The sequence below is a fragment of the Culex quinquefasciatus genome, chromosome 2, assembly GCF_015732765.1.
Source record: "Culex quinquefasciatus strain JHB chromosome 2, VPISU_Cqui_1.0_pri_paternal, whole genome shotgun sequence".
In the NCBI taxonomy this organism is placed as follows: domain Eukaryota; kingdom Metazoa; phylum Arthropoda; class Insecta; order Diptera; family Culicidae; genus Culex; species Culex quinquefasciatus.
Window position 1 is genome coordinate 106950651 of NC_051862.1, and position 24429 is coordinate 106975079.

The 24429-nt window shown below is 40.1% G+C and overlaps 1 protein-coding gene, 2 long non-coding RNA genes and 1 pseudogene across 9 annotated transcripts in view; all 4 read right to left on the reverse strand.

Moving 5' to 3' along the window:
• Positions 1-24429, reverse strand: part of LOC119768052 — a 170588-nt gene that overhangs the window by 88120 nt on the left and 58039 nt on the right. For 6 of the 7 annotated variants that reach the window (XM_038258391.1, XM_038258394.1, XM_038258393.1 and 3 more), the window contains one exon: positions 11335-11445. In XM_038258391.1, the coding sequence (XP_038114319.1) occupies positions 11335-11445 (111 nt within the window). Of the gene's footprint in view, positions 1-11334; positions 11446-17071; positions 17279-24429 lie in introns of all 7 variants that reach the window. The other variant, XM_038258390.1, reaches the window with a different exon arrangement.
• On the reverse strand, positions 3764-4705 carry LOC119768056. Its single transcript, XR_005277877.1, has 2 exons — positions 4196-4705; positions 3764-4136 (listed from the first exon to the last, which is right to left on the reverse strand). It is a non-coding gene; the product is annotated as an uncharacterized LOC119768056 (long non-coding RNA).
• On the reverse strand, positions 4709-6676 carry LOC119768054. The gene is made up of 2 exons (XR_005277875.1): positions 5148-6676; positions 4709-5085 (listed from the first exon to the last, which is right to left on the reverse strand). It is a non-coding gene; the product is annotated as an uncharacterized LOC119768054 (long non-coding RNA).
• LOC6042137 lies at positions 17287-17879 on the reverse strand (annotated as a pseudogene).

Genomic DNA, 24429 nt, shown 5'->3' on the forward strand with positions numbered 1-24429 from the left:
TTCGCCAACATTTTTCATTTCTGATTTTATTCGAAATTTCTTCCTACATTCATAGTACAGACCATGAGTGAGCATCTGAAATAAATTCGACATCTATCGGCAATCCCGATCAATTTTTAGAACGATTTACTTTTGGCCTTTCTTACTAAAGAAAGGTATAGGTTTTACTTTAAGGCTGGACGACATTTCCATCTTCGTAATTATGTCGATTCAGCATGAATTTTAATCGGAAAAATCGTCAAAAAATCACACTGCATCGATTTTCGACGCTTCGTCGCCAAGTTGTCAAGTTGAGCTTCGAATACTGGCGCGAGAATGCTGGCGCATCTATTTTGTGGCTCGAATAGTTTAATTGAAAAATGTAAGCAACTTTTTACGATACGGAGGTAGTACTTTAAAAGGGTTTTGCCCTTACTCTACCAAATAATAAACAACAAACAAACAAACAAACATTTACGGAACCATACAAATTGGGGCAATATAGGTATCAAAATTCATGGTTTTTGATACTGGTAATGAAAATGGCTATTTTGGCAGGATCGGCCACACCCGGAGTGGCCAGTGCCCTGGGAAAAGTTCTACCGGGAGGACTTTTACGGAACCATACAAATTGGGGCAATATGGGTATCAAAATGCATGGTTTTTGATACTGGTAATGAAAATGGCCATTTTGACAAGATTGGCCACACCCGGAGTTTTCCGAACCATACTTGTTTTGGCAAAATTTTCGTTTTTTGGCAATTTATTTCCACAGAGGTGCCAATTATTGAAAACATTAAATTAGAATTAATTATTTATGATTAAATAAATAGGCAAACATTTCAAAAATATAAATAAAAATGGATTTACTTTTAAGAGTTTTGACAAAGGACTTTGTCATATTGGTCATGTAGAACATAACCACCTGCACCTTTTTTCATTTTCATATCTTTTATTTATCTCAAAAATTTTCTTACTTACTTACAAAAATTCTTACTAAAGAAAGGTATAGGTTTTACTTTAAGGCTGGACGACATTTCCATCTTCGTAATTATGTCGATTCAGCATGAATTTTAATCGGAAAAATCGTCAAAAAATCACACTGCATCGATTTTCGACGCTTCGTCGCCAAGTTGTCAAGTTGAGCTTCGAATACTGGCGCGAGAATGCTGGCGCATCTATTTTGTGGCTCGACTTATACTCGTTTTGTAGCAGTTTATCTACCGATGTTTCCTACAACATGTAAGATAACGTAGCTTTTCGGTTTCTTTTGCCCTGTTCGTTTTTGTACAACTGTCCAATGTTTATGCAAAAACTTTTGTGACATAAGACATTCATCCGGCTACAATCAATTTGTTTTCCGAGCGCTTGACTTCATTTTCGTAAGTTTATTGAACAGGGTTCATTGGATTCCAATAGGAGCTTTCAAAGCTTTTTATCGTTTATATCCGGGTATGTTTTTTATTGCACCAAAAGTGCAAAAAATCGCTGGCAACAGTGCCTTCTTAAATACCGCGCGGCGTGTACCTTTGAAAGAAACGGACAATACCGCGGTGTGCGTTGTCACTGGCACATGGGAAGCTTGCTATGATCGCGTTTGTCATAAACGCTTGTTTGATTACAAACTTACAAACATATTGTACGATTAAAAATATTCTTGTAGTGAAATTTGCGTTTTTTTATTTCTTTTGGAAATCATTTCAATTATTATACATTGCTTTCATCATAAGACGTTATAAATAAACAAAGTCGATGTTATGAATTGAAAAAAATCTACCATTGTTATATTCTTTAGTAAGAAAGGCCCTATCTCACCCCAGGTGGGATTAAATCGTGTTTTTCAACCAGATTTATTTAGAAAAAAAAAGTTAAATTTATCACGCACAAATCTATTTTTCATAAATGCACACATAAGCCACTTTCATGCTGCGCCGTATGTTTGAGCCGACCGCCGAATCATAGCGAATGTTCCGGTGAACTTTCGGATCATTGGGTCGGATGAGCGGATTCTGAAGCAGACCTTGAGCTGGAATTTAATTCCTGTAAAAAATAGACGAAATTTTATGAAACTTTACTGGTCCGTTTTTGTTTATACTTACTGCTCCGTTGATTATGCATTTCTCAGAGCTTTTTTTAAACAAATATTTAAAAAACGCAGACTTTTTTAAGCCGACAAGTAAAAACAACCATCTTCGTCCGTGGCCATCATACTTCTGGAAAAATTTTCGCCACATACGTAAACATTTGGAACTAACGTGATTTTCACGTTGAAACAAATGGATAAGTCCAATGGGGCAAATCTAAGTGCTTTTATTATGAAACTCACGTGAAATCCACTCGAAACAAACGTGAAGGGTTTTTCGCGCAGGTCAAAGGAAAAGCATGTGAATTTATTGTGTTGGATTTTGGAGCAACTCACGTGAAAAAGCATTTAATTTTGCTATGTTGGTTTCTTTCAGTGTGGGAGCCTGTGACAGTTCTCTATCCGGAAGAATTTACCAGCAGAGCATTTTCCTTCGTCTTTGGCTGGATCCGGGTTTGTTATGGTTTGGTTTGCCATGAAAACTGCATTGCATTAGGTATCTATGATTGAATTGATTTTTCCACTTGGCCCAAACCCGCCAGGTGTTCAATTTGATCTGAACTTACACACAAAAAAATATTACCGTAATGACAAAAGTAACTTATTTTTGATTTAAAAAGTTGCTAAAACTTTTTTCTTGTTTAAAATATGAAAACTTTTACTGGTAAAGTTTTTGAAAATCTCCTTACTAACTGATTTAAAAGTCTTAACTTTTAATACGACTGTATTTTTTTTATCATTTTGACGTTCTCGTGTAACCGTGTACAGCTTGGAATCGGATTTTGGCCAGAAGCGTTAAATACAAAAACAAAATGTCTTATTTAACATACTGTTTAAAACTTTTAAAATTAAATATAAAATCAAGCCTAGAATCAAGCACATTTTTCTGAAATTAACACTGTAGTATTAAATGTTGTTTATTTGCTATAAAAGGTTTCTTTTCCAATTAAAAGTTTTACTTTTACCGATACAACGATTTTGTTCCATAAATGCATGGTAGTATCAAAAACTTTCCAACTTTTAAATTGAAAAGTTTGAACTTTCTACGAATATAAGCCAACGCGAACTTTTAATCCAACGAGTGATCTTTTTAAATTCAGAGTATTTTTTCTTTGTGTGTAATTAATAATCATGAAATTCCAAAACTTGCACGCCATTTCGCTGAATGTTTTCCTCGCTCTGTCAAAATTTGGTCAAAACAGTGCGAAAGAGATGAACGAAAAACAACATCACTACCATGTGTGACTTTGTGCGTGCGCGCATATTTTGTTTCATTAGGTGCGGGCATTGAAAAGCTCGAAAACTTAGATGTCAGCCCACCAGATGGCTCTGCGGTTTTGATGATTGAGCGTTGTTCCCAGATTTTATGAGTTGTCTATCTTTTTAAATTACACTCAAAAAATCTTTCACCACAATGCTGCATGAAAATATATGTGATTTTTTTCCATATGGATTTTCATGCCAAATCTACGAGAAACTCAGGAGGCTATGCTGTATTCATTCTAAACAAACCAATACAGTCATATGACACATCGCAAGAATTTCATGTCAATATTGCAACCAATTCACGCAATCTTTACCTTATCGGAATAGCAAATGTCACATGATGTTCGAATGAGTTTTAAAAGTGTGTGTGGGTGCGGTTGGGTTTTACTTTTTCTTTTTCTGTTATTGATTATTTCTTTTGAATGAAAAATGGTGTTGCTCTTTTAACTTTTTATTTTCAAAATCGCTCTGCTTATTCGCTCAAACACAACCTTATCACATCTCAACATTATAAATCACAAAACACTCGTATTTTCATGTTTATGTTTTACCGATTTATCGTACGGACATCCCACCACAAACACACACGCACGTAACGTTCATGTTTCCGGCTTATCACTTTCTGCTCGCGGGGCTGTTATCAGGGCAGCCCAAACTTCCTCCCGTACGCGGCAGACGCCTTCATCTCTCTAGCTTCCTTGGCTCCCTGGTGACCTTGATGGGGTGTTTCTGCTGGGCCTTGTCCGCGTACGGCTTCAGGACAAACTTTGCCATGACGGTTGTGCGTAGAAAATTCAGGAGCAGTGGCCTAGAAATATGCATATAACAATTAAACCTTTTTTACTAAATGATGCGCAAAATACTTACTAAATTTCACTTCGAAAAAACAGTCCAAGCAGATTTGAAGAACGAACAGAGTCACTGTTTTTTCATGTTTGTGGTTTTCCGGCACACACAGAAAGAAAGCTGAAACCAAGTGAAGTTGATGGGAATCAGCAGCAAACTGACCGTCTCCAGACCTGCACGCTCAGCTCGAAATTTTCAGACAGGAAATTCATGCAGCTTCCCGACCATCCTACACTCAAAAAACTGTTCACCACAGTGCTGCATGAAAAGGTATGTGGTTTTTTCCAAACCTATTCCCATGCGGTTGTGACATGAAATTCATGCATACCAAAAACCAGCTGACACACACATAGAAAGCAAGTTTGCATGGGTCACTGATGGATTTCACGGGACTTTCATGCAGCTTTTACTACATTGTCCTGTGCTTTTTATTGGAAATTAACGTGATATTCAACCGCAGCAGTGTAGTCGGTCGCTGGATTTTCATGCGTTGTTACTTCGAGAGTCTTGTGGTTTATTACTTGTATACAATTCTTTTTTCGTCTTTTTATGGAAGAAAAAAGGGGTTGTCTTTTAACTTTTTTTATTCACCAAATTTCATGTATCACTTTTACACAACGTTTCATTTTCACTTCACACTACATTCACAACATACTCAAATTGCCTTGTTTGCCGGTGTAGGAGGCATTTTCTACGAACAATCTCACACTCACACGCCTGGTTCTCCTTTGCGGAACGCGGGTCAGTCTCTCTGGTCACTTTAGCGATCCTCCTTCTGCCGGACGCGACCAGTGCCTACCTTCTTCCTGGTTTGTTTGACTCTCTTGTCCTGGACCGGCTTCATGTTACGCTTGGCCATGTTGCGGTGATTTGCACCGACGTTGTTGCACTGGAACTTCGGTTTTCCTGGCCTAGATAAAAGCAAATGAAAAAGTTGTGCAAAATACGACGAAATAATGGGGAAAATGCTTACTATTGCATCAATAAATCTCGCTTCGAAAAACAGCGCTGAAATGTTCCGGCGCAAACAGAAAGAAAACAAAAACAATGTTACTTTGATGAGAATCAGCAGCCAACTGACCGTCCTCAGACTTTCAGGCCCATCTCAAAATTTGCAGACAGGAATTTCACGCAACCTCAAAAGCTTTGTTCATCGCCATCATTTTTCACTTCAATGTTGCATGAAAAGGCTAGTGACTTTTTTCCATAGCAGTTTCCATGTGGATATGACAAGAATTTCATGCGAACCAAAACACAGATGACTGCATGCCACGCCTCCAATTTTTCAGGCATGAATTTCACGCAACTTTAGTTGTGTGGGTGAGGGTTGCGTGCAAATCAGGTAGGGTTGACATGAATGCACTGCGACAGTTGCATGATTCATGTAAAACGTTGTTCTGGATTGAAAATTATCTGCCACCGGAGTTTTCATGCAACCCTGTGGTGAAAGATTTTTTGAGTGTAACAAACACCAACAAATTTTTCACCACAAAGTTGCATGAAAAGGTGTATGGATTTTTTCCATACATGTTTCCATGCGGATGTTGCAAGATTATCATGCAAACAAAAAACCAGCTGACTGCATGCCACGCCCCCAAATTTTCATGCATGGATTTCATGTGGCTTGTGGTTGTGTTAGTGTAATCTGTGGTAATCTGCATGATAATCAAGCAGAGTTGACATGATCGCGTGGTGACAGTTGCATGATTCAAGTAAAACGATATTTTGGGCCAACAATTGGCTGCCACCGGAATTTTCATGCAACTATGTGGTGAAAGATTTTTTGAGTGTAGGTATCTTTGGTATCGTGTTAGCAGCAGTGCCGAGATGATGCATTTTCGTGGTGTTCTTTTTGTGCTGCATTCGTGATCGTGTTCATATCATGCATGCGGTGAGGGGTGGTCATTGTGCTAATGAATATTATTGCGCGTCAGTATTGTGTTAGCAGCAGTGCCGGGATGATACATTTTCGTGGTGTTCTTTTTGTGCTGTATTCGTGATCGTGTTCATATCATGCATGCGGTGAGAGGGGGTCATTGTACTAATGAATATTATTGCGCGTCAGTATCGTGTTAGCAGCAGTGACGGGATGATGAATTTTCGTGATGTTCTTATTGTGCTGTATTAGTGATCGTGTACAGAGTGCTTAATTGGCAAAGGGAACGTGTGGTCGTACAAATATTCGGAGTGAAAAGTGTTTTTATTTTGTGTGCCTTTTGTATCACTTTTTTGTCGTGAATTGTGTGCTACGACGAGGCCACGCGCTTGCCTTACTGAATTATTTGCGTCTTGAGCGTCATTTTCGTGGAGTAATTTGTGTTTTATGTGCTTGTGTAATCTTAATTAATTGTTTTGTGATTTTCAAAGCCCTTTCCATATCAACGTTGATCGAAAGGCACGGCGTCGAGTAATGATATGATCGAAAGACGCGCTAACATTTTGGATCGTCGAGATAATAGTGGAGTAAAATAACTGTGTGTGAGTGATTTTATGTGTTAACCAGAAAGACCTTCCCATAGCATCGTTGCTCGGAAGGCTCGCCGACGGGTCTAGCTCGGGAGGCATCGAAAACCCAATACCTTATCCTACTGACCAAAAAAAAATAATCACGTGATGCTTGAAGGAGATGCTGTGGATTCAACGGTCTCATGCGGTATCAACAGGTATATAGCGAAAAGCTGTATGCTTGATGAGTCTGCAACTTCAACTATCGGACTAACATTCCTCCCTTTCGTTGAACTGCAGGCTTCTTGGGAGGGCGCCGGTATTGACTAATAAAGTAGGGATCTTCAGAGGTTAAACAGTGAACGGATGGTTGGCTCCCACTGATCATTTTTGATTCATTATTTAACTTCAGCTGATCTGTCAATAACGGAGTAGCAGCTCCATGCTCATGCTCAATGAATCTTTTTATATAATTACTAAAGTTGTTGCATCTTTGGTGGATATCACACAATAATTAATTATTAAAATCACCACCAACGACAAGATTTGAGACAGAGTTCTGTAGATAGAAGGGTATAGAGAGTGTCGGAAAAGAAATTCACGGGCGGACTGGTTCTGTGTACCGGATGGTGCGTAGACATTACAGATAGTAACCGAACTAATGAGTTTGACCGTAAAAATCCGGATATCTAAACTGCGCTGAACATTAGAGAATGGAATGTGTGATTTAAGGGCAACAGCAGTACCGCAGTACCTCTTCTTGCACTGTCGATATTTGTTATCACAATGCGATATTGTAGCGATGTTGTAGCTCAAGGGATTATTAGACATTGTGGGGTTGGAGGAGTGGGTCTACGCTTCAAGTTTTGGCTTTTTGACGGCCTCGTTTTTTGCGATTCACCTTCTGAAACGGAGCACCGTCCACCTCTTGAGAGGAGTCAGTGGTTGATTCTGAGTCAGAAATCTGCATTAGGGAATCATTGGGAAGGGAAGGAGCTGGGAGGGGAGGATTGAAGACAAACGCACTCACCGAGGAAGAACAAGCATAGGCTTCTACCGACATTCCACCTTCGGCCTGTTGGGTGGATTGGTCGTTTGGCACGCTCGAGATTCTTTCTTTGCATCATCGCTCCATCGCTGACTGCTCCAACTCCGACTGCTCGATCGCGGCCGGCTCGATCGCGGCCTGCTCGTTCTCGGACTGCTCCATTGGAACAACTGCACTGCTCACATCTCCTTCGGCGCGAGGTAGGGGATTCGGGACGGTTGCTGAGAGGGAGGAGCTTGCCTCGACTCCCTCAGCTGCCACGCCACGTAACTGCTCATGTAGCTGTGTGAGGTTTGTTGGTGTGAACTGTGGCATCAGTGGAGTCGCGGCCTCTTCCATATGACCCAACACATCTGCGTAGCTAATCTAGCGCTGGTCTTGCTTTTGTCCTAGCAATTTCTTGTTTTCGACGCAAGAACTGCCGGGATGTAATTGATTGTGGCAATGGCGACACGTTTGTTGCTGTGTGCGATAGCTTATCATAGTGGTCTCACCAAGAATTGTTACGAAAGATTTGATGTGTCTTCGTAGCACCACTTTTGCGAACCGTACACCGGTGTTGACCCCTTTGTACTTGAAGCTTTCACTCCAAACTACATCCCTGACAGACAGCACGTCGCCATACTGTTTCAGGTAGGCAGCAACCTATTCGTTCCGAATGTTCTCGGACAGATCATGGATTTTGATCTCAACCCCGTCAACCATCGTCCATCATAAGTCGCACCTGAGCAACTCTCTACGAATTCGGCCGATTTCGACCATTTTTATTTTTTGTATTTTTTGATTTGGTTCAAACATTGTGGGGGCCTTCCCTAAGACCAAATAAGCTATTTTGCGTCATTGGTTCACCCATACAAGTCTCCATACAATTTTGGCTGCTGTCCATACAAAAATGGTATGTAAATATTCAAATAGCTGTAACCTTTGAGTGAAATTTCTGATCAATTTGGTGTCTTCGGCAAAGTTGTAGGTATTGTTGAGGACTTTTGAGAAAAAAATTGGTACACGAAAAAAAAATTTGCAGATTTTTTAATCAACTTTTATTTCACTAAAACTCAATTTCCCAAAATACGTATTTTTTGAATTTGGAGATTTTTTGATATGTTTTAGGGGACAAAAATCCGCAACTTTTGAGCCATAGAGAAACATGGTCAAAAAATCTGCCGCCGAGTTATGAATTTTTGAAAACATAGTGATTTTTGGAAAAAAAATCGAAGTTTCATGCAAAAACAAATTTGACATTATTTTTCAATGCAAAATTGAATTTGCAATCGAAAAGTACTTTACAGATTTTTTGATAAAGGGTTCCGTTTTCAAGATGTAGCCATCCATAGAAAGTTTGATTTTATCGAAATATTTGCTGTTTTTCGATTTTTAAAAATAGTGACCATGAGTGACCATTTCCAAAAATATTTTTTTTTAAAAGTTCAGAAAATTTGCTACAAAATTGTCTAAGAGACATTGAAGATTCGACCTCGGGTTGCTGAGATAGGGTAGAGTAGTCATCAATGAGACACGGGGAACAATGATAAAATGGCTCTCACAAGTCGTAGTTTCAACCAATCAGGCTTATATTTGGGGGAAAGGTGTGTCTACTGGATACACGTCTGCCATATTAGTGGCTTTGGTTATGGACGCTCCCTTGAAAAGTAATTCATAAATGTTTGATTCTGGGGTGTAAAAGTAAATTATGGACAAAAAATACTTTTTCGCTCGTAGGCTGCCATTTACACCAAAACTAATATTTCTTGAAATTTCTTTCGACGTTCTAAACGGATTAAGTTGGGCTACAATGTCCTTTCATTAGATTTGGTAAAAATTTAGAATAAACTCAGAATCCAGGGCTGTCTCATTGTTCCTTACTCATTTCAGCCAATGGGTAAAGTTAAAAAATACTTTGATTTTTCATCAATAAACTTTTCAAAATCGATGGAAATCTTTCAAAACATGAATTAAAAGTGATTTTTGGCATATTTATAGAGTTTAAACTTCATTTAACCAAAAATACAAAGTTATTTGGTATTAATATATGGATTTTACAAAATTGAAATACTTTTTAGTGTAACTTTTGTTATTAAAAGTTTCATGTTGGCAAAATTGCTCTAAAATGTTCAAGGCAAGTCACCTGCAATGGAACAATACAAAAACATGATGTTTTGCTAGAAAAATGTTGATTTTCGTAGAGTGCCTCATTGTTCCCCACCTGTCTCATTGTTCCTGCCAAGTGCGTCTACAATGAGACAGTTGAATAACTCTGGCTGTAGATGTCGGATCGATCTCATATTTTTGTCAATGTTAGAACACATTAAAAGAATGATAATGCAACTAAAAGCTCATTAAAACATGCTGATGAAAAAATTAGTAAAATCGTTGAAAGTTGAAAACCAAAAGTGTCTCATTGATGACTACCCTACCCTACAGCCGCTTTAAGAAAAAGAAACACGAAAATTGAAGTTTTCTAAGTCTTACCCATACAGCCCACCATTTTCTAATGCCGATATCTCAGCAACTAATGGTCTGATTTTCAATGTTAATACCTGGGTGCAGAATAGTTGTCCGCAAAGCGGCCTCAATTTAGAACTGTCAAAGCGGAACCAATTTACTGTTCGCAAAATAATACCAAGAAGTCCTCAACAATACCTACAACTTTGCCGAAAAATTCACTCAAAAGTTACAGCTGTTTGAATATTGACATACCATTTTTGTATGGACAGCAGCCAAAATTGTATGGAGACTTGTATGAGTGAACCAATGACGCAAAACAGCTTATTTGGTCATAGGGAAGGCCTCCACAAAGTTTGAACCAAATCAAAAAATACAAATAAAATCCAATTCCGGTTTCGGTAGAGAATTGCTCACCTTGATCCGTTTCTTGTCGACAACCAACTCGTTGTGGTCATTGTGGTTGATCACAGCATCTTGGAAAGTCTTCAGGTCTACGGACTTGATGTGTACGCAGTTTTGAGAGTAGTTCATCTGTAGCCTTTGAGCCCCACTTTATCATGCACGATTGCATGAATTTCTTCGTATGTTGGTCGCTTGGAAAAATTCTATGGTTTTTTTTTTTTGCGGATTCGCACACTGGACATGTTCGCAAAATCTGGCACGATATGCGAAAAGATTGCGCTGTCGTCAGGCTGCTGACGAGCCAGCAAAGCAACACCGATGTGTGTGATGCGATAAACGGAAAAAAATGAACGCGGAGCTGTTATAGAAAGACGTCTGGTCGCGGCGAGTGCTTGAACCTAACTGTGGATGATGGTAAGTAAGAATATTTTCGCTCTGTTAGAATTCTGGAAGAATCCTGCAAGAACGCCGTGACCGAGAACGAACGATCTTTTTAAATTTACAGTATTTTTTCTTTGTGTGCCTGAACAATCTTGACATAAGTTATGCGGATTTGTGATTTTTCTTGTTCCATCATTCCGGCTCAATGGGGCAACATAACAGGCAGGCAGGAAAACGAGCACGCACGTGCAGTTAAAAATTATTGTTTTTAGGTAGCCCCCTTGCGCACAAATAGTCATTTTCATAAGCTATTAACTTTTCAGCAAACAAATCCTAAAAATATGGTGTCTTTGGGAAAGAATGGACCCTTCACTGGTAAAACTAGACTCATTTGAGTATTGTTTTTTTGGTGTATGAAAATGTGGAAAAATCACTATACCTTTATTGAGTATGGAAAAAACTTTTGAAGAACTTCTAGTACTTCATGCAATGACTCGTCTTTGACTAGCTGAAAATTTCTTCCTTCTGAGATAATTTCCATTATTGATTCCTGCAACAAAAAAGATTTAATGTAGATTCAATTGATAGCTGGAAGGGGAAGCAAAGATGTCTTCTTTATCTAATTCATATTGTTGTTATTTTTCATCTTTGTTTCATAAATTTTAAATCTTAAAGTTCTAATCAAACGTCTGCTGCGCTTCTTCCATTGTTTAATCATAACTTATTTTTAATATGTCCTCTTACAGCAGAAGTCACCCAGAGTGCTGTCTGGGGGCCACACGTGAGCCCAGCAAAACCACACACTGAATATTACTGTAATGGCAAAAGTAACTTACTGTTGAAATAAAAAGTGGTCAAAATTTGCTCCATTAAAAGTTTTTTTTTTGTTTTGAATATGAAAACTTTTACTGCTACGAAAAAACGAAGTTGACGTTATAGCTGTCGGCCACCATTGCTAGTACCAACCACTAGTGTCTTCCTTTTAACTACAAGGACTTCGCCGCCCTGGGCTCCTAAGTGTTTGAGTACGGCACGGAGCGACGGCGCCGGATACCCATATTTACACAAAGAATTTTAGAGCGCCCGCCGCGGGATTCGAACTGCTACAGTTTTTGAAAATTTCATTGCTAACTGATTTAAAAGTTTTTACTTTTAATTCGACTACATCCCAAGTAACCACAAGCATTAAATCAAAACTCTAAATTCACTCTAACATAGCTTTCCCGGTACTTTGAAACTTTAAATAGTCTTTTGAAATGCTATGAAACATTTATGCCATGGAACATTATTGCTTACTCTATAATAACATATAGATCAGCCATTTAGAGCTTCAAAGCATTTAGCACAAAAATGTTCCAAAGCATTAATAGAAACTTCTTATTTCACTATAGAGTAAGCCTTTAGTGTACCGGAACTCTAAATCAACTTCAAAAAATGTTTCGAAGCTGTGACACTTCTTTTAATGTTTCAAGCCAGTTAATCCACATTAGTGGAAGTAAATAAAGATTTGCGGCATTTAATTGAAGCACATCCACATCAATTCTTCAGTCCTCTACTGAAACTTGCAAATTATCGAAAGCTGTTCATAGAAAGAGAGGGAAAGAGAGAGGAGAGGCTGCTTTGGTGCTGTGGAAAGCTTTTTGACATCACCACCCATGTGTCGGTAATGTAGTATTTCGTTGTTTTTCTGAACATTACTCTATATCTACCCTTAACGTCGCCACTACAAGGGGATATAGAGTCATGTAACTGTATATAGCTTACTTTATATTTTGATATAGAGTAGATTAAAACTTAAGTTTTAGTGCCCCGCGGGTACTTGGGATCATTTCTTTCATTTCGTCGTTCTCGTGTAACCGTGTACGCCTAAGTACAAAATATAAACAAACATTTTGGTAGTGCCGGTGGTGAGTGAGTTGTCCACGAAGCGAAACAAATCCGGACGCGGCCACAGCCAGGAGTCGGACGCGGACACAGCAGCGGAAGGTGGGTGGTGCCGGTGCGGGACGACGTCGGGGGGAAAGTTGGTTTTCGAAAAAGGACAAGGCCAGCTTCCTGCAGGACCTGCAGCTGTTTCACGACCAGAGTTGGTAAGAAGGAAGCTTGAGTGTTTTTGAGTTTATGCGGTTGCCGAAGATCGGAGGTTGGGATGTGGATTTGCACCGGTTGTATTCGGTGGTGGTAGCCAGGTGGACGAAATTGAAGTTGAAGCAGATTTACATCCGCTTTTCGAACAAGTACGATAAAGTAAATTTTAATGGTGAGGAGAAGGATCCGACGGAAGAGGGAAACGACGAGAAGCGCCATAATCGGAGGTGGTCAGCGCGGATGTTGCACTCGGTGCCGGCGGTTTACGACTATCAGCAGCATTATGTGCCGGAAGTGACGACGGGACAGTGTAGGACGAGGGGCGTGACGTTGGCCTTAATGAATTAATTTTTGCATTTAATATATTAAGGAATTAAATTTCTCGTGTCATTTGACATTTGACAGCACCACACCTGCTTTGAAAACATTGATTTGCCTCGTGTCACTTTCGCTGGCAGAACTGTCAAGTTTGTTTTGTTTAGTTTTAGAAAGAAAATATGTCGCGAGCAAGGTCGCGAGTTTTATTTAAAAAAATTTATGAAAACTTGCGATTCGAGGTCGGTGCCACAATTCTTTCGCTTGGAAACGCATCTAGTGGAGGATTGCGGAGGCGAAGGCATCGGCAGTATGCCGGACGATTTGGAGTTCGACGCGCTGAACGACTGGGAAGAGTGCACGAGGATTTGGACCGGTTGAAACAGAGGGAAGCGAGGTTGCAGCTGGAACTGAACGTGTTGATGATGCCGAACATGCCAGAAACGCAGAGGCCGCAGCATCCGACGTCACATCCGGCGATGCAGCAGCATCATTTGGAGAGTTCGCAGCAGCGGGGAGAAAAGTAAGGAGGGGATTTTGAATGATGGGAGATTATTGATTAATTTTATGTTTATTGTAGGTGGTTTCTTCATCGGTCTTCCGCCAAACTTTCCGTTATCGAATCCGGCTTAGATGCGTATCTGTTTGACGGACGATTTCCCGGCATATCGAACCAGCCGACGTTGACGATTCCAGTAAACTTTTCTCCGCCGTTTAACATGGTGCAACGACCTCAAATTTAAATCATTAAATTTGTCCATTTTTCGAGCCTCAAGACAGTTTTGACCATGCGCGCTTACGCAAGCATAAATAATTCAACCCGTCGACTCGCGTTGCGCGACAAATAATTAAGCTTATGTACAGGTGTGGATCATGAGTCATCCTCACCTGAAGAGCCCTTTATTAAATTTCGCCAATTGTTAGGCAATCAAAAAATGGTTAAGCTTTCAATTATGAATGTGCGATGTTATTCTACAGGGAAATTGAGGGTGTGGCTTAACCAAATTCATTGGCATGTTTGTTCAATGGAGAATTGGACCTTCTCATTATTGACCAACATTTTTGAGAATGTTTTAGGAACATAATTTTGATATTCCAATAACATAATTTAAAGTTTCACGACAATGGTTCGAACCCATGACTTCCGATTTTGAGGTGTACTCACTACACCATACGGAAAGTCATGAAGAATTGCAGAGGTCTGCATAATTTAATTCATGAGGTTCATCGATGCTTCTCATCGAAACGGACCACTTTTAGCAGAACAAAATTTAGTAGAGTTTTCGGGGACTGACTATAAAAACCCCAAAATTCTTGAGGAGGGCAGTTAGTTCCAGTTAGTTCCAGTTAGTTCCAGTCAGTTCCAGCCAGTTCAAGCCCAGTCCAGTTCCAGATCCTGAAGAAGCCCCAGACCAGCCGGACCCGCCAGCAGCCACCAGTAGCAGAGGCCCCAATCCAGCCGGACTTAGCGGTGGAGGCCGCAGTCCGCTGGGACTTAGCCGCTGTGAAGATTCCGCCGGACTTAGCCGCTGTGAAGAGTCCACCCGGGACTTAGCCGCCGTGAAGAGTCCGTCGAGACTTAGTCGCAGTGAAGAGTCCACCCGGGACTTAGGAGTTCGGGGTCTGGCATGGCTCGGCGAAGAGGTCTGGAGGACAAGTCTGGCTTCAACGTAGAGAATTGGCTCGACGAAAGTCTTAATGAAATTAGCAACAAAAAGTTGAGTGATGTGATCGTGCGCGTAAAAGTTGAGAGTGTTACCGCAAAAATGTAATCTTTAAAAGTGTAATATACAAATAAGTGAAGTTTACTGATCTGTTTTGACTCTACAAGTAAATATCACAAAAATCCTGAAAGCCTAAACCGCTCGGGCCGTTCAGGTGGTGACTAGCGGAAAGCAACGCTGTGTGTGTTTGGACACGCCATTATGATTGGACAAAACCGAGAGTTGAAAATGTGACTATGTGTGAAAGTTAATGAACAAAATGATTTCGCGAAGTAACAAACAGTTAAAATACCCAAGTAACCGTGGGACTGTATATTAGGGTGGTCCAAATCCGGACTTTTTTGGGGCTACCCCCTGAAATCAAAGATTGACCCATCACTAGGCTAAATTCCAAATTTGAGCTCATTCTGACCACGGGAACCCCTCCCTCCAATCGCTTAAAGTTTGTATGGGAAAAATCGTCAAAATGTATGGAGAAAAGCAACTGTTTTACTTTTTTACCTGCGTAAGGCGCCATAGTTATCCGATTCTTACCATTTCTCAAATGTAGAACCTTCATTAAATTTAGAACAACTTTCCCGAAGACACCATATTTTTAGGATTTTTCCCCGCGAAGTTATTAGCGGCCAAAACTGACCATTTTTGCGAGGCTAGCTGTAAGGGGCTACCTAACAACGATGTTTATTTCCAATTCGTACACGCACGTGCTCTCTCTCAGGTTCAAACTCTCTCACGAGCTTGCTCGCCTGCCTGCCTGCCTGTTTGCCTACAGGCGCGCGCTGTTTCTCTGCTTGGACTTTTGTCGTCGTCGTCGTTTTCGTTTGCTATCCGCTGCGCTGCGTTCCTGGTATGTTTTTCTAATTTTCAAGATATATTTCGATATTTATTTCGAGATATAAAATTAAATGTAATATGTGATTAACAAGAGATATCATATTATCAGAGCGTGTGTGAGAGAATACAAATTTCGATAAATTAGTTCCTCCATGAATTGTTATCTGTTATTATTGAGTAAATTTTTAAATAGGGATATTGTAATGGAAATTTATACCTTTTATTCAAATATTTTTTTTCAATTTTGACATAATCCAAGAATTTATATGCTAAGTATATCTCAAAACAAACCTGTTATTTTAGTTGAAAATTATAATAAACATGCCAGGAACGCAGCGCAGCGGATAGCAAACGAAAACGACGACGACGACAAAAGTCCAAGCAGAGAAACAGCGCGCGCCTGTAGGCAAATAGGCAGGCAGGCAGGCGAGCAAGCTCGTGAGAGAGTTTGAACCTGAGAGAGAGCACGTGCGTGTACGAATTGGAAATAAACATCATTGTTAGGTAGCCCCTTACAGCTGGCCGCGCAAAATGGTCAGTTTTGGGCGCTAATAACTTCGCGGGAAAAAATCCTAAAAATACACAGCTAAAAAAGTAGTAATCCAGCTGCGTGTAAAAGGCCTGGGTGTAAAATAAATGTTGCATTATTTTATGAAATTCTGTGTAATATTACACCCTGAAATATGTAGCCCATCAGTATGGGAAACCTACTTAACCGAAATGTCAAGCTCATATATGCGTTTATCTTAACAGCTTTTCATCGGTCTGATGGCCGAGTGGGCTAAGGCGCCAGTCCTTACTGTTGGTGTTGGGTTTGAATCCCGTCGGTTGCAACTTTTTTTTGTGTTTGCAAAAATTGTACATTAAGTGTGTAATATTAAGTGTTTATTTTGACGAAGGTGATGTGCATGCTTTTGCATGCGATTTTACCATCGGATTTTTTGCTGTGTATGGTGTCTTCGGGAAAGTTGTTCTAAATTTAATGAAGGTTCTACATTTGAGAAATGGTAAGAATCGGATAACTATGGCGCCTTACGCAGGTAAAAAAGTAAAAAAGTTGCTTTTCTCCATACATTTTGACGATTTTTCCCATACAAACTTTAAGCGATTGGAGGGAGGGGTTCCCGTGGTCAGAATGAGCTCAAATTTGGAAGTGGCGACGGGTAGAGTTGATATAAAGTTATACCTCGGTAAAACGTCAAAATACTACCTTACCGACAGTACTTGAAATAGAAAAAAAAGCTTTGCGCGCAGCTCTCTCTTTCTCTCTTGGGAGTGCTTTTCACGCTGGGATGACGGTTTTTGAAAGCTTGTTTGTGTTTTTTTGCTGTGTTGTGCTTCATTCGAGATTCTAAACTGCATGTTGATTTAATGTTCTGAGATGTTCCACCTAGATGCCATGCGCCAACCGTCTCGTCCGTCCTGAAATATGTTTACACGTATGATTCTTGTCGATAGAGTCTTCCTTCAGTTAGTTGCATGAAAAAAGAATACACTAGACAGGTTGAAACAAAGTATTTATTAATCAATACACTTCAAACCTTTACAAAATATTGTCAATCTTCACAATATTCATCGACGAACGGGCCAGGGCACGGAGCGCTGATTGCGCACCAGGTCCCGGGGTCTTGGTGCAGTTTTCGCCGGCGGCACGCAGCTTCATGTGCAGCACGGTGATTCCGAGGGACTTACAAAGCGGCCACATAGCAGCGTAGGGCGAGCCTCGTCACGATCAGCCTTGACCTTCATGCCACCGGTGCCCCGCCAGATAGTTGCTTGCCCAAAAGATCCGTAACGTGGACGAAGGTATCGAACACGATCTCGTCCGAGCAAAACCTGGACCTCCTCCAAACGATTTTTCCTGCATCAACAAAAATACCACCAAATACTGCCAAACTTTCTTTGCCCTCACTAATGTTGAGTTAGTGTTTTGAAACATTTGAAGAAATGTCAAAGTGTGATGTAACTTTAAAAGCCCACTTTACATTGATATATAAAGCTTACCATTAATGCTTCGAAACATTATTGGGCTAAATGCTTTGAAACTTTAATTGGCTGTTCTATATGTCATTATACAGTAGGTAATAATGTTTCAAGCTATAAATGTTTCGTAACATTGGGAAAGGCTATTTAAAGTGTCATAGCATCGGGAAAGTTTATTTAGAGTGGATTTAGAGTTTTGATTTAGTGCTTCTGGTTACTTGGGTAGTGTAAAAAAAACGTTAAATTGAAGAAAATGTTATGTGAGGAGTTCTAAGATGGAAGCAAATGTGCAGCAGTACTTCAAGGGAAAAACAACTTTAAACTGTAAAGAATTCAGAAGGATAAAATTTCAGAAAATTTCTACATGAATATTGAACCAACTACTTTCGTGCAAATTCAGCTTTGTTGCGAATTGCTCAAATAAACAAATTAATTCAATGGGTTTGAAAAATTTGAAAACACAAAGTGATGTACAGATTTCATAAAAAGTTGGAAGAACAGAAAGGATATTTTAACATGCGCAGTATTGCAATGACAAGATGATAGGATGTATAGATCAATGAAAAACTTTATAGAGTAATTTTTTTTAATCAAGTATAAAAATAATAGTCAATTAGAACTGATTTTTTTTTTGTATTAAAAATAATAGAATTGATTTCATATAAAAATATCAACAAGATTTTAAGATTGTAAGTAAATTTGAATTTCAATTTTGCACAGAAATTAAATGATAGATTCCTGAAAATTATAAAAAATTGTTCATGCGAAGAAAACAAGTAAGAAATTTTGTGGAAGAAACAAAACTAAAAAACTGAAGTAAAATATGGCAGAGACACAAGGATGACCGACGCGTTCGTATGCTGAGAAGTTCTGCGCGTTCGTATGCAGAAGTTTGTGATGGCAAGATGGTGAGTGGCAAAGTCATGCGGGAGGTTGGACAGGTAACGGTGTTGATGTTGTTGTAAAAGGTCATATCAATGAGGATCAAGTCGAATTAAAACGCAAGTTTAGTAACGAGACATCTACGTAAAACAAATTACTAAATCGAAATGTGGAATTGAGCGAAGTAAAGATGATTGAAATGCGAAACATCAATTATGGAACAAAAATGCAAGTTGAGATCATACTGCACGTCTGAAACTATTGAAAAGGAGAAGATCATGATAAACAAATGATAACATCATCCGATGTCATCAATTTACAAAAGCCAAAGTTGCAAATTACACGAAAAGACAATTTTGGACAAACAACATGTCCTCAACATTTGAAAAAAGAATTACATCAACCGATGTCAATTATTCGAGAAAGCCAAAGATGCAAATCAACTGGAAAAGTCAATTTTGGACAAAAATACTGGATTTACGAACAATTCACAATACTCAGCAATGCACTCTCAAAATTGACCACAGTCAACTCACAGTTGAGTTATGAAACATAATTCATGATGGAAACGACAATTGCACTAATCGACGAAATTCAACACCTTAGCCTCGAAAACTGACCAATTGACCAAGTCACTGTGGAATGAATAGCCTCACGATAAAGACGATTTTTGATGGAAGACGAAGACGATAACAACCAGCCGATCAACACAGTTCTACAACAACAACAAATTTTGCTTACAGTGGGAAAAATGCAATGATTTTTTTTTTAGGAGAGATAATGAAAATTAATTTCAAATGCAGGTTTATTGGCCATTTATGCAAGTAAAAAAAGTACATATTTCCTTTCGTTTTTTATTAAATTAGCTAAAATCCATCAACATAAGTTTTCGCCAATCAAAACAAAATGGAGGAATCACAACAAACTTGGCTTACACACTGATCGAGTAATACCGAAGTAAGCTATACAGAAAAAGGCGGAGAGAAAAAGCGCGGCGAGAGTGGAAATCGCTCAGTTCGATTTAGTGCCAGAGCGACAATATTTAAATCAGTTCCAACGAAAATATTTTTACAAGAGAAGTTCAAACCAGTAATTCAAGTAATTTAACAGGACAGAAGATCAAAAGATCTCGTGGCGCAGGGGTAGCGGCTTCGGCTGCCGATCCCGATGATGCTATGAGACGCGGGTTCGATTCCCGCCTTATCCACCGAGCTTCTATCGGATGGTGAAGTAAAACGTCGGTCCCGGTTTCTCCTGTCTCGTCAGAGGCGCTGGAGCAGAAATCCCACGTTAGAGGAAGGCCATGCCCCGGGGGGCGTAGTGCCAATAGTTTCGTTTTTTTTTTCAAGATCAAAAGAGTAATGAAAATAATTTTACAGTAGAATAACCAAAAGAGCAATTATAATTATAAAGCAATTTACAAGAAAGCACAAGAAGAACAAATTGTAAACCGCACGATCACTACACCCGACAATATTCTTTCCATAGATGATCATTTCTTTCAGACGATCATCTAGCTGATAAGTGTGGGGGAGATTACCCGAACCATTTTTTTAAATCATTTTTTTTTTATAGCCAGCCATTAAAGTATCTTTTTATGAATTTTTGCAAAGTAAGTTTTACACAATTTAAATTATTGACTTTGGAAATATTATTTCAACCTACAAATAACTTTCGATAGATGTTCTTAATGCTTTTCAAGAATACAAACATCTAGCTGGTAAGTGTGGGGGAATGCAACGACCTCAAATTTAAATCATTAAATTTGTCCATTTTTCGAACCTCAAGACAGTTTTGACCATGCGCGCTTACGCAAGCATAAATAATTCAACCCGTCGACTCGCGTTGCGCGACAAATAATTAAGCTTATGTACAGGTGTGGATCATGAGTCATCCTCACCTGAAGAGCCCTTTATTAAATTTCGCCAATTGTTAGGCAATCAAAAAAATGGTTAAGCTTTCAATTATGAATGTGCGATGTTATTCTACAGGGGAAATTGAGGGTTTGGCTTAACCAAATTCATTGGCATGTTTGTTCAATGGAGATTTGGACCTTCTCATTATTGACCAACATTTTTGAGAATGTTTTAGAAACATAATTTTGATATTCCAATAACATAATTTAAAGTTTCACGACAATGGTTCGAACCCATGACTTCCGATTTTGAGGTGTACTCACTACACCATACGGAAAGTCATGAAGAATTGCAGAGGTCTGCATAATTTAATTCATGAGGTTCATCGATGCTTCTCATCGAAACGGACCACTTTTAGCAGAACAAAATTTAGTAGAGTTTTCGGGGACTGACTATAAAAACCCCAAAATTCTTGAGGAGGGCAGTTAGTTCCAGTTAGTTCCAGTTAGTTCCAGTTAGTTCCAGTTAGTTCCAGTCAGTTCCAGCCAGTTCAAGCCCAGTCCAGTTCCAGATCCTGAAGAAGCCCCAGACCAGCCGGACCCGCCAGCAGCCACCAGTAGCAGAGGCCCCAGTCCAGCCGGACTTAGCGGTGGAGGCCGCAGTCCGCCGGGACTTAGCCGCTGTGAAGAGTCCGCCGGACTTAGCCGCTGTGAAGAGTCCACCCGGGACTTAGCCGCCGTGAAGAGTCCGTCGAGACTTAGTCGCAGTGAAGAGTCCACCCGGGACTTAGGAGTTCGGGGTCTGGCATGGCTCGGCGAAGAGGTCTGGAGGACAAGTCTGGCTTCAACGTAGAGAATTGGCTCGACGAAAGTCTTAATGAAATTAGCAACAAAAAGTTGAGTGATGTGATCGTGCGCGTAAAAGTTGAGAGTGTTACCGCAAAAATGAAATCTTCAAAAAGTGTAATATACAAATAAGTGAAGTTTACTGATCTGTTTTGACTCTACAAGTAAATATCACAACAATCCTGAAAGCCTAAACCGCTCGGGCCGTTCAATGGTTGCCGCCGTTGCACTTAAACCAGCGGCTGGTTCAGGAGGTTCAGTAAAATCATCCGGTGTTGAATCACCACCGTTATCATCAACAGCAGCAACAGGGTCAGAATCCCTGTCAGCAGCAGCCCAAAAACTGCAAAATTACCAGCAGAACCAGAAAAAGATGCAGCACCACGATGGCAGGCTGAATCGCTCCGGGGAGTACGAAGCGTACGCGAACACCATTGTTGTAAATAAATACAAGTTATTTTAAACCTTAGTTTATATTTCAAAGCAATTTTATTCACCATATTCTGGTCACCTTGATGCGATATTCGAGCGGCCGTTGAGTACCTTTAACTACCGGGCCTTTTTCCGATCGTCCGGCGCGTTGGCGAGTTTGGGAGTAGACTGATCCTTCCGTCGCAGTCATTCCAGCCTCTACCCACCCACATCTGTTCCTGTATCCACCGCAAATCCACCCCCGTTGGCCAGGGTTTCCTGCTAGAGTCATTTTTCGGCTGACGGTTATCAAGAAAACTCTGGGACCGCCCGAGAACCATTATGCCAGTTGCCACCCGTTGCTGGTGGTGGTGTTGCTGCTGCGGAACATCATCGTTGAAGGTTTGCCGACGGGAAGGCTGTCACTACCACTTTTCGGAAACTCATTGGTTGGCAAATGATCCTGAAACGAGTATCAATTATGTACACATAAAAAAGGAGCAAACCTGCCGGATTGTGCACACGTTTCACCGAAGTTAGTGATACAATCACCTGCCGCAATCAAACGCTCACCTAGGCAAACAACTCCTGCTGCAGGTGCTGCTGTTGATCCGGATGTCCACCACTGCCAACGCCGTCGCGATTGTTGTAGCAACCACCTCGGTTGTAGTTATTCTTGCGACCGATGAGCCGGCCCCCGCCACTGCCTCCAACTATTGCACCAATATAGTGTCTCCGCCTCCGGAATGTCCACCGGAGTGATCTCACGATGGACCATCACCGGGAGAAAGCATTCCCGCAAGATCGACTTTTCGGCGACAAACAAATTGCACCCAACACAACAACAACAACGCTCGCAATGTCAAACTGTCAAATCAATGTGGTGGAAAAAGAGGTGGCGATGTTTTGATCGTAAACAATCGTTAATATCTCGTTAATTAATTAATTTCAGCAGTTAATTTATTAAATTATTGATTTTTTTTACTATTGTCGCGCCCCTCGGTGTGGGATGTCCTGAGGGTCCGCAGTACATTTCTCGTTGCGGGACATGTTTGACGATTATTACCTAAACATCCAGAAGAACACTTTGCACCAGTTTTGGATGGACCGTCTGTACGAAAGCCGCAAGTCCTGGAGTTGACGTACTCGGATTACTTCCAGAGGTTGGAGCGAGATCCGACGAACCTGATCAAGAACATCTACCTGGAATACCGAAGAAGTCACCGGTGAGTATTGAGAATGTGTTCAGTGTCTCACCAATTTAATTTACTTTCAAACTCTTTCAGCAACTACCGCCCACAAACGCAGCTTCGGCGGGATGAACTTTGACGGCGAGTTGGAACATCTGTGTCTTTCTCGAAGGAGGACGAAGTGATCGGGAACTATCCGTTCAGGCGCTTTACTTCCCAGCCGAAAAACGTCGACTTCCCTTCCCGAATCAACAACCAATGGCCAACACCTCCAAGCCTGTCCTGATGATGGCCGGCAACGAGACCACCCTGTTCTCTACAACGCTGTCGCGCTCCAAAATGAAGGCCGCGATGTTGCTGCCCAACGAAACGTCCATCCGTAACCTACTCAGCATGGGGCCTTCGGACGTGACCGGTGGCGTACCGTAAGAATCGGTTCAGCTTGGACGCGGAAGTTTGCCTACCATGAGCAGATGCGTTGAATACAAAAAAACGGAAGCAACTGTTTTAATATTAAAATATTGAAATAAAATCCATCACATTTTTCGAAAATCATCACAGTAATGTTAAATGTTATTTATTCATGCCATAAAAAGTTTCTTCTTAAATTAAAAGCAAAAAACTTTTACCGATACAACGATTTTGTTCCAGAAATGCAAGGTAGTATCAACAACTTTCCAACTTTTAAATTAAAAAGTTTGAACTTTCTACGAATATTCACCAACGCGAACTTTTAATCCAACGAACGATCTTTTTAAATTTAGAGTTTTTTTTCTTTGTTTGCATGTTCTGCATGTTTTTTTGTTCTACCAATGTGTCAACCCTTTACCACAGAGAACAAATGTACATAATTGAACAAACATCATTGAAAAACGTGTGTAAAAATTCAAACCAAAATACGTTGAAAGGAGCTGGGCTGTGTAGCATCCGCCACTTCCAAAATCATGATGGTCTACTTTTACAGAACGCTAAACCATCCAATCACTGCACAAAACATTCTCATGAATGACATCTGACCAATGACTGACTATCAATGGGTTGCAATTCTATGCGCTATTGTGTTTCATATGTTTATAGGACCTTTTTGAAAAATAATAATCTAGATTTATTTCCTTTCGAAATTTTGAGCTACCGTCCCTATTTAGACTGTAGTCCCGATTCACCCCAGATGACGGTATTCTATATTTTTAAGTCAAGTATTTTCAGCCGCGATGGTGGCGCCGCCAAGTGTACCCTGCACACTCTAGTTTCTTTGATGCAAGATTGTATGCAACGCATTTTATAGTGCAACATTGATTACACACAAGTCAAAAAAACAAAGAAGAAAACGAAGTTGTCTACTGTCAGATTATGAATAATAAATAAAGTGCACAGACGTTTCATAATTTATGTTCTTGTTTCACTTG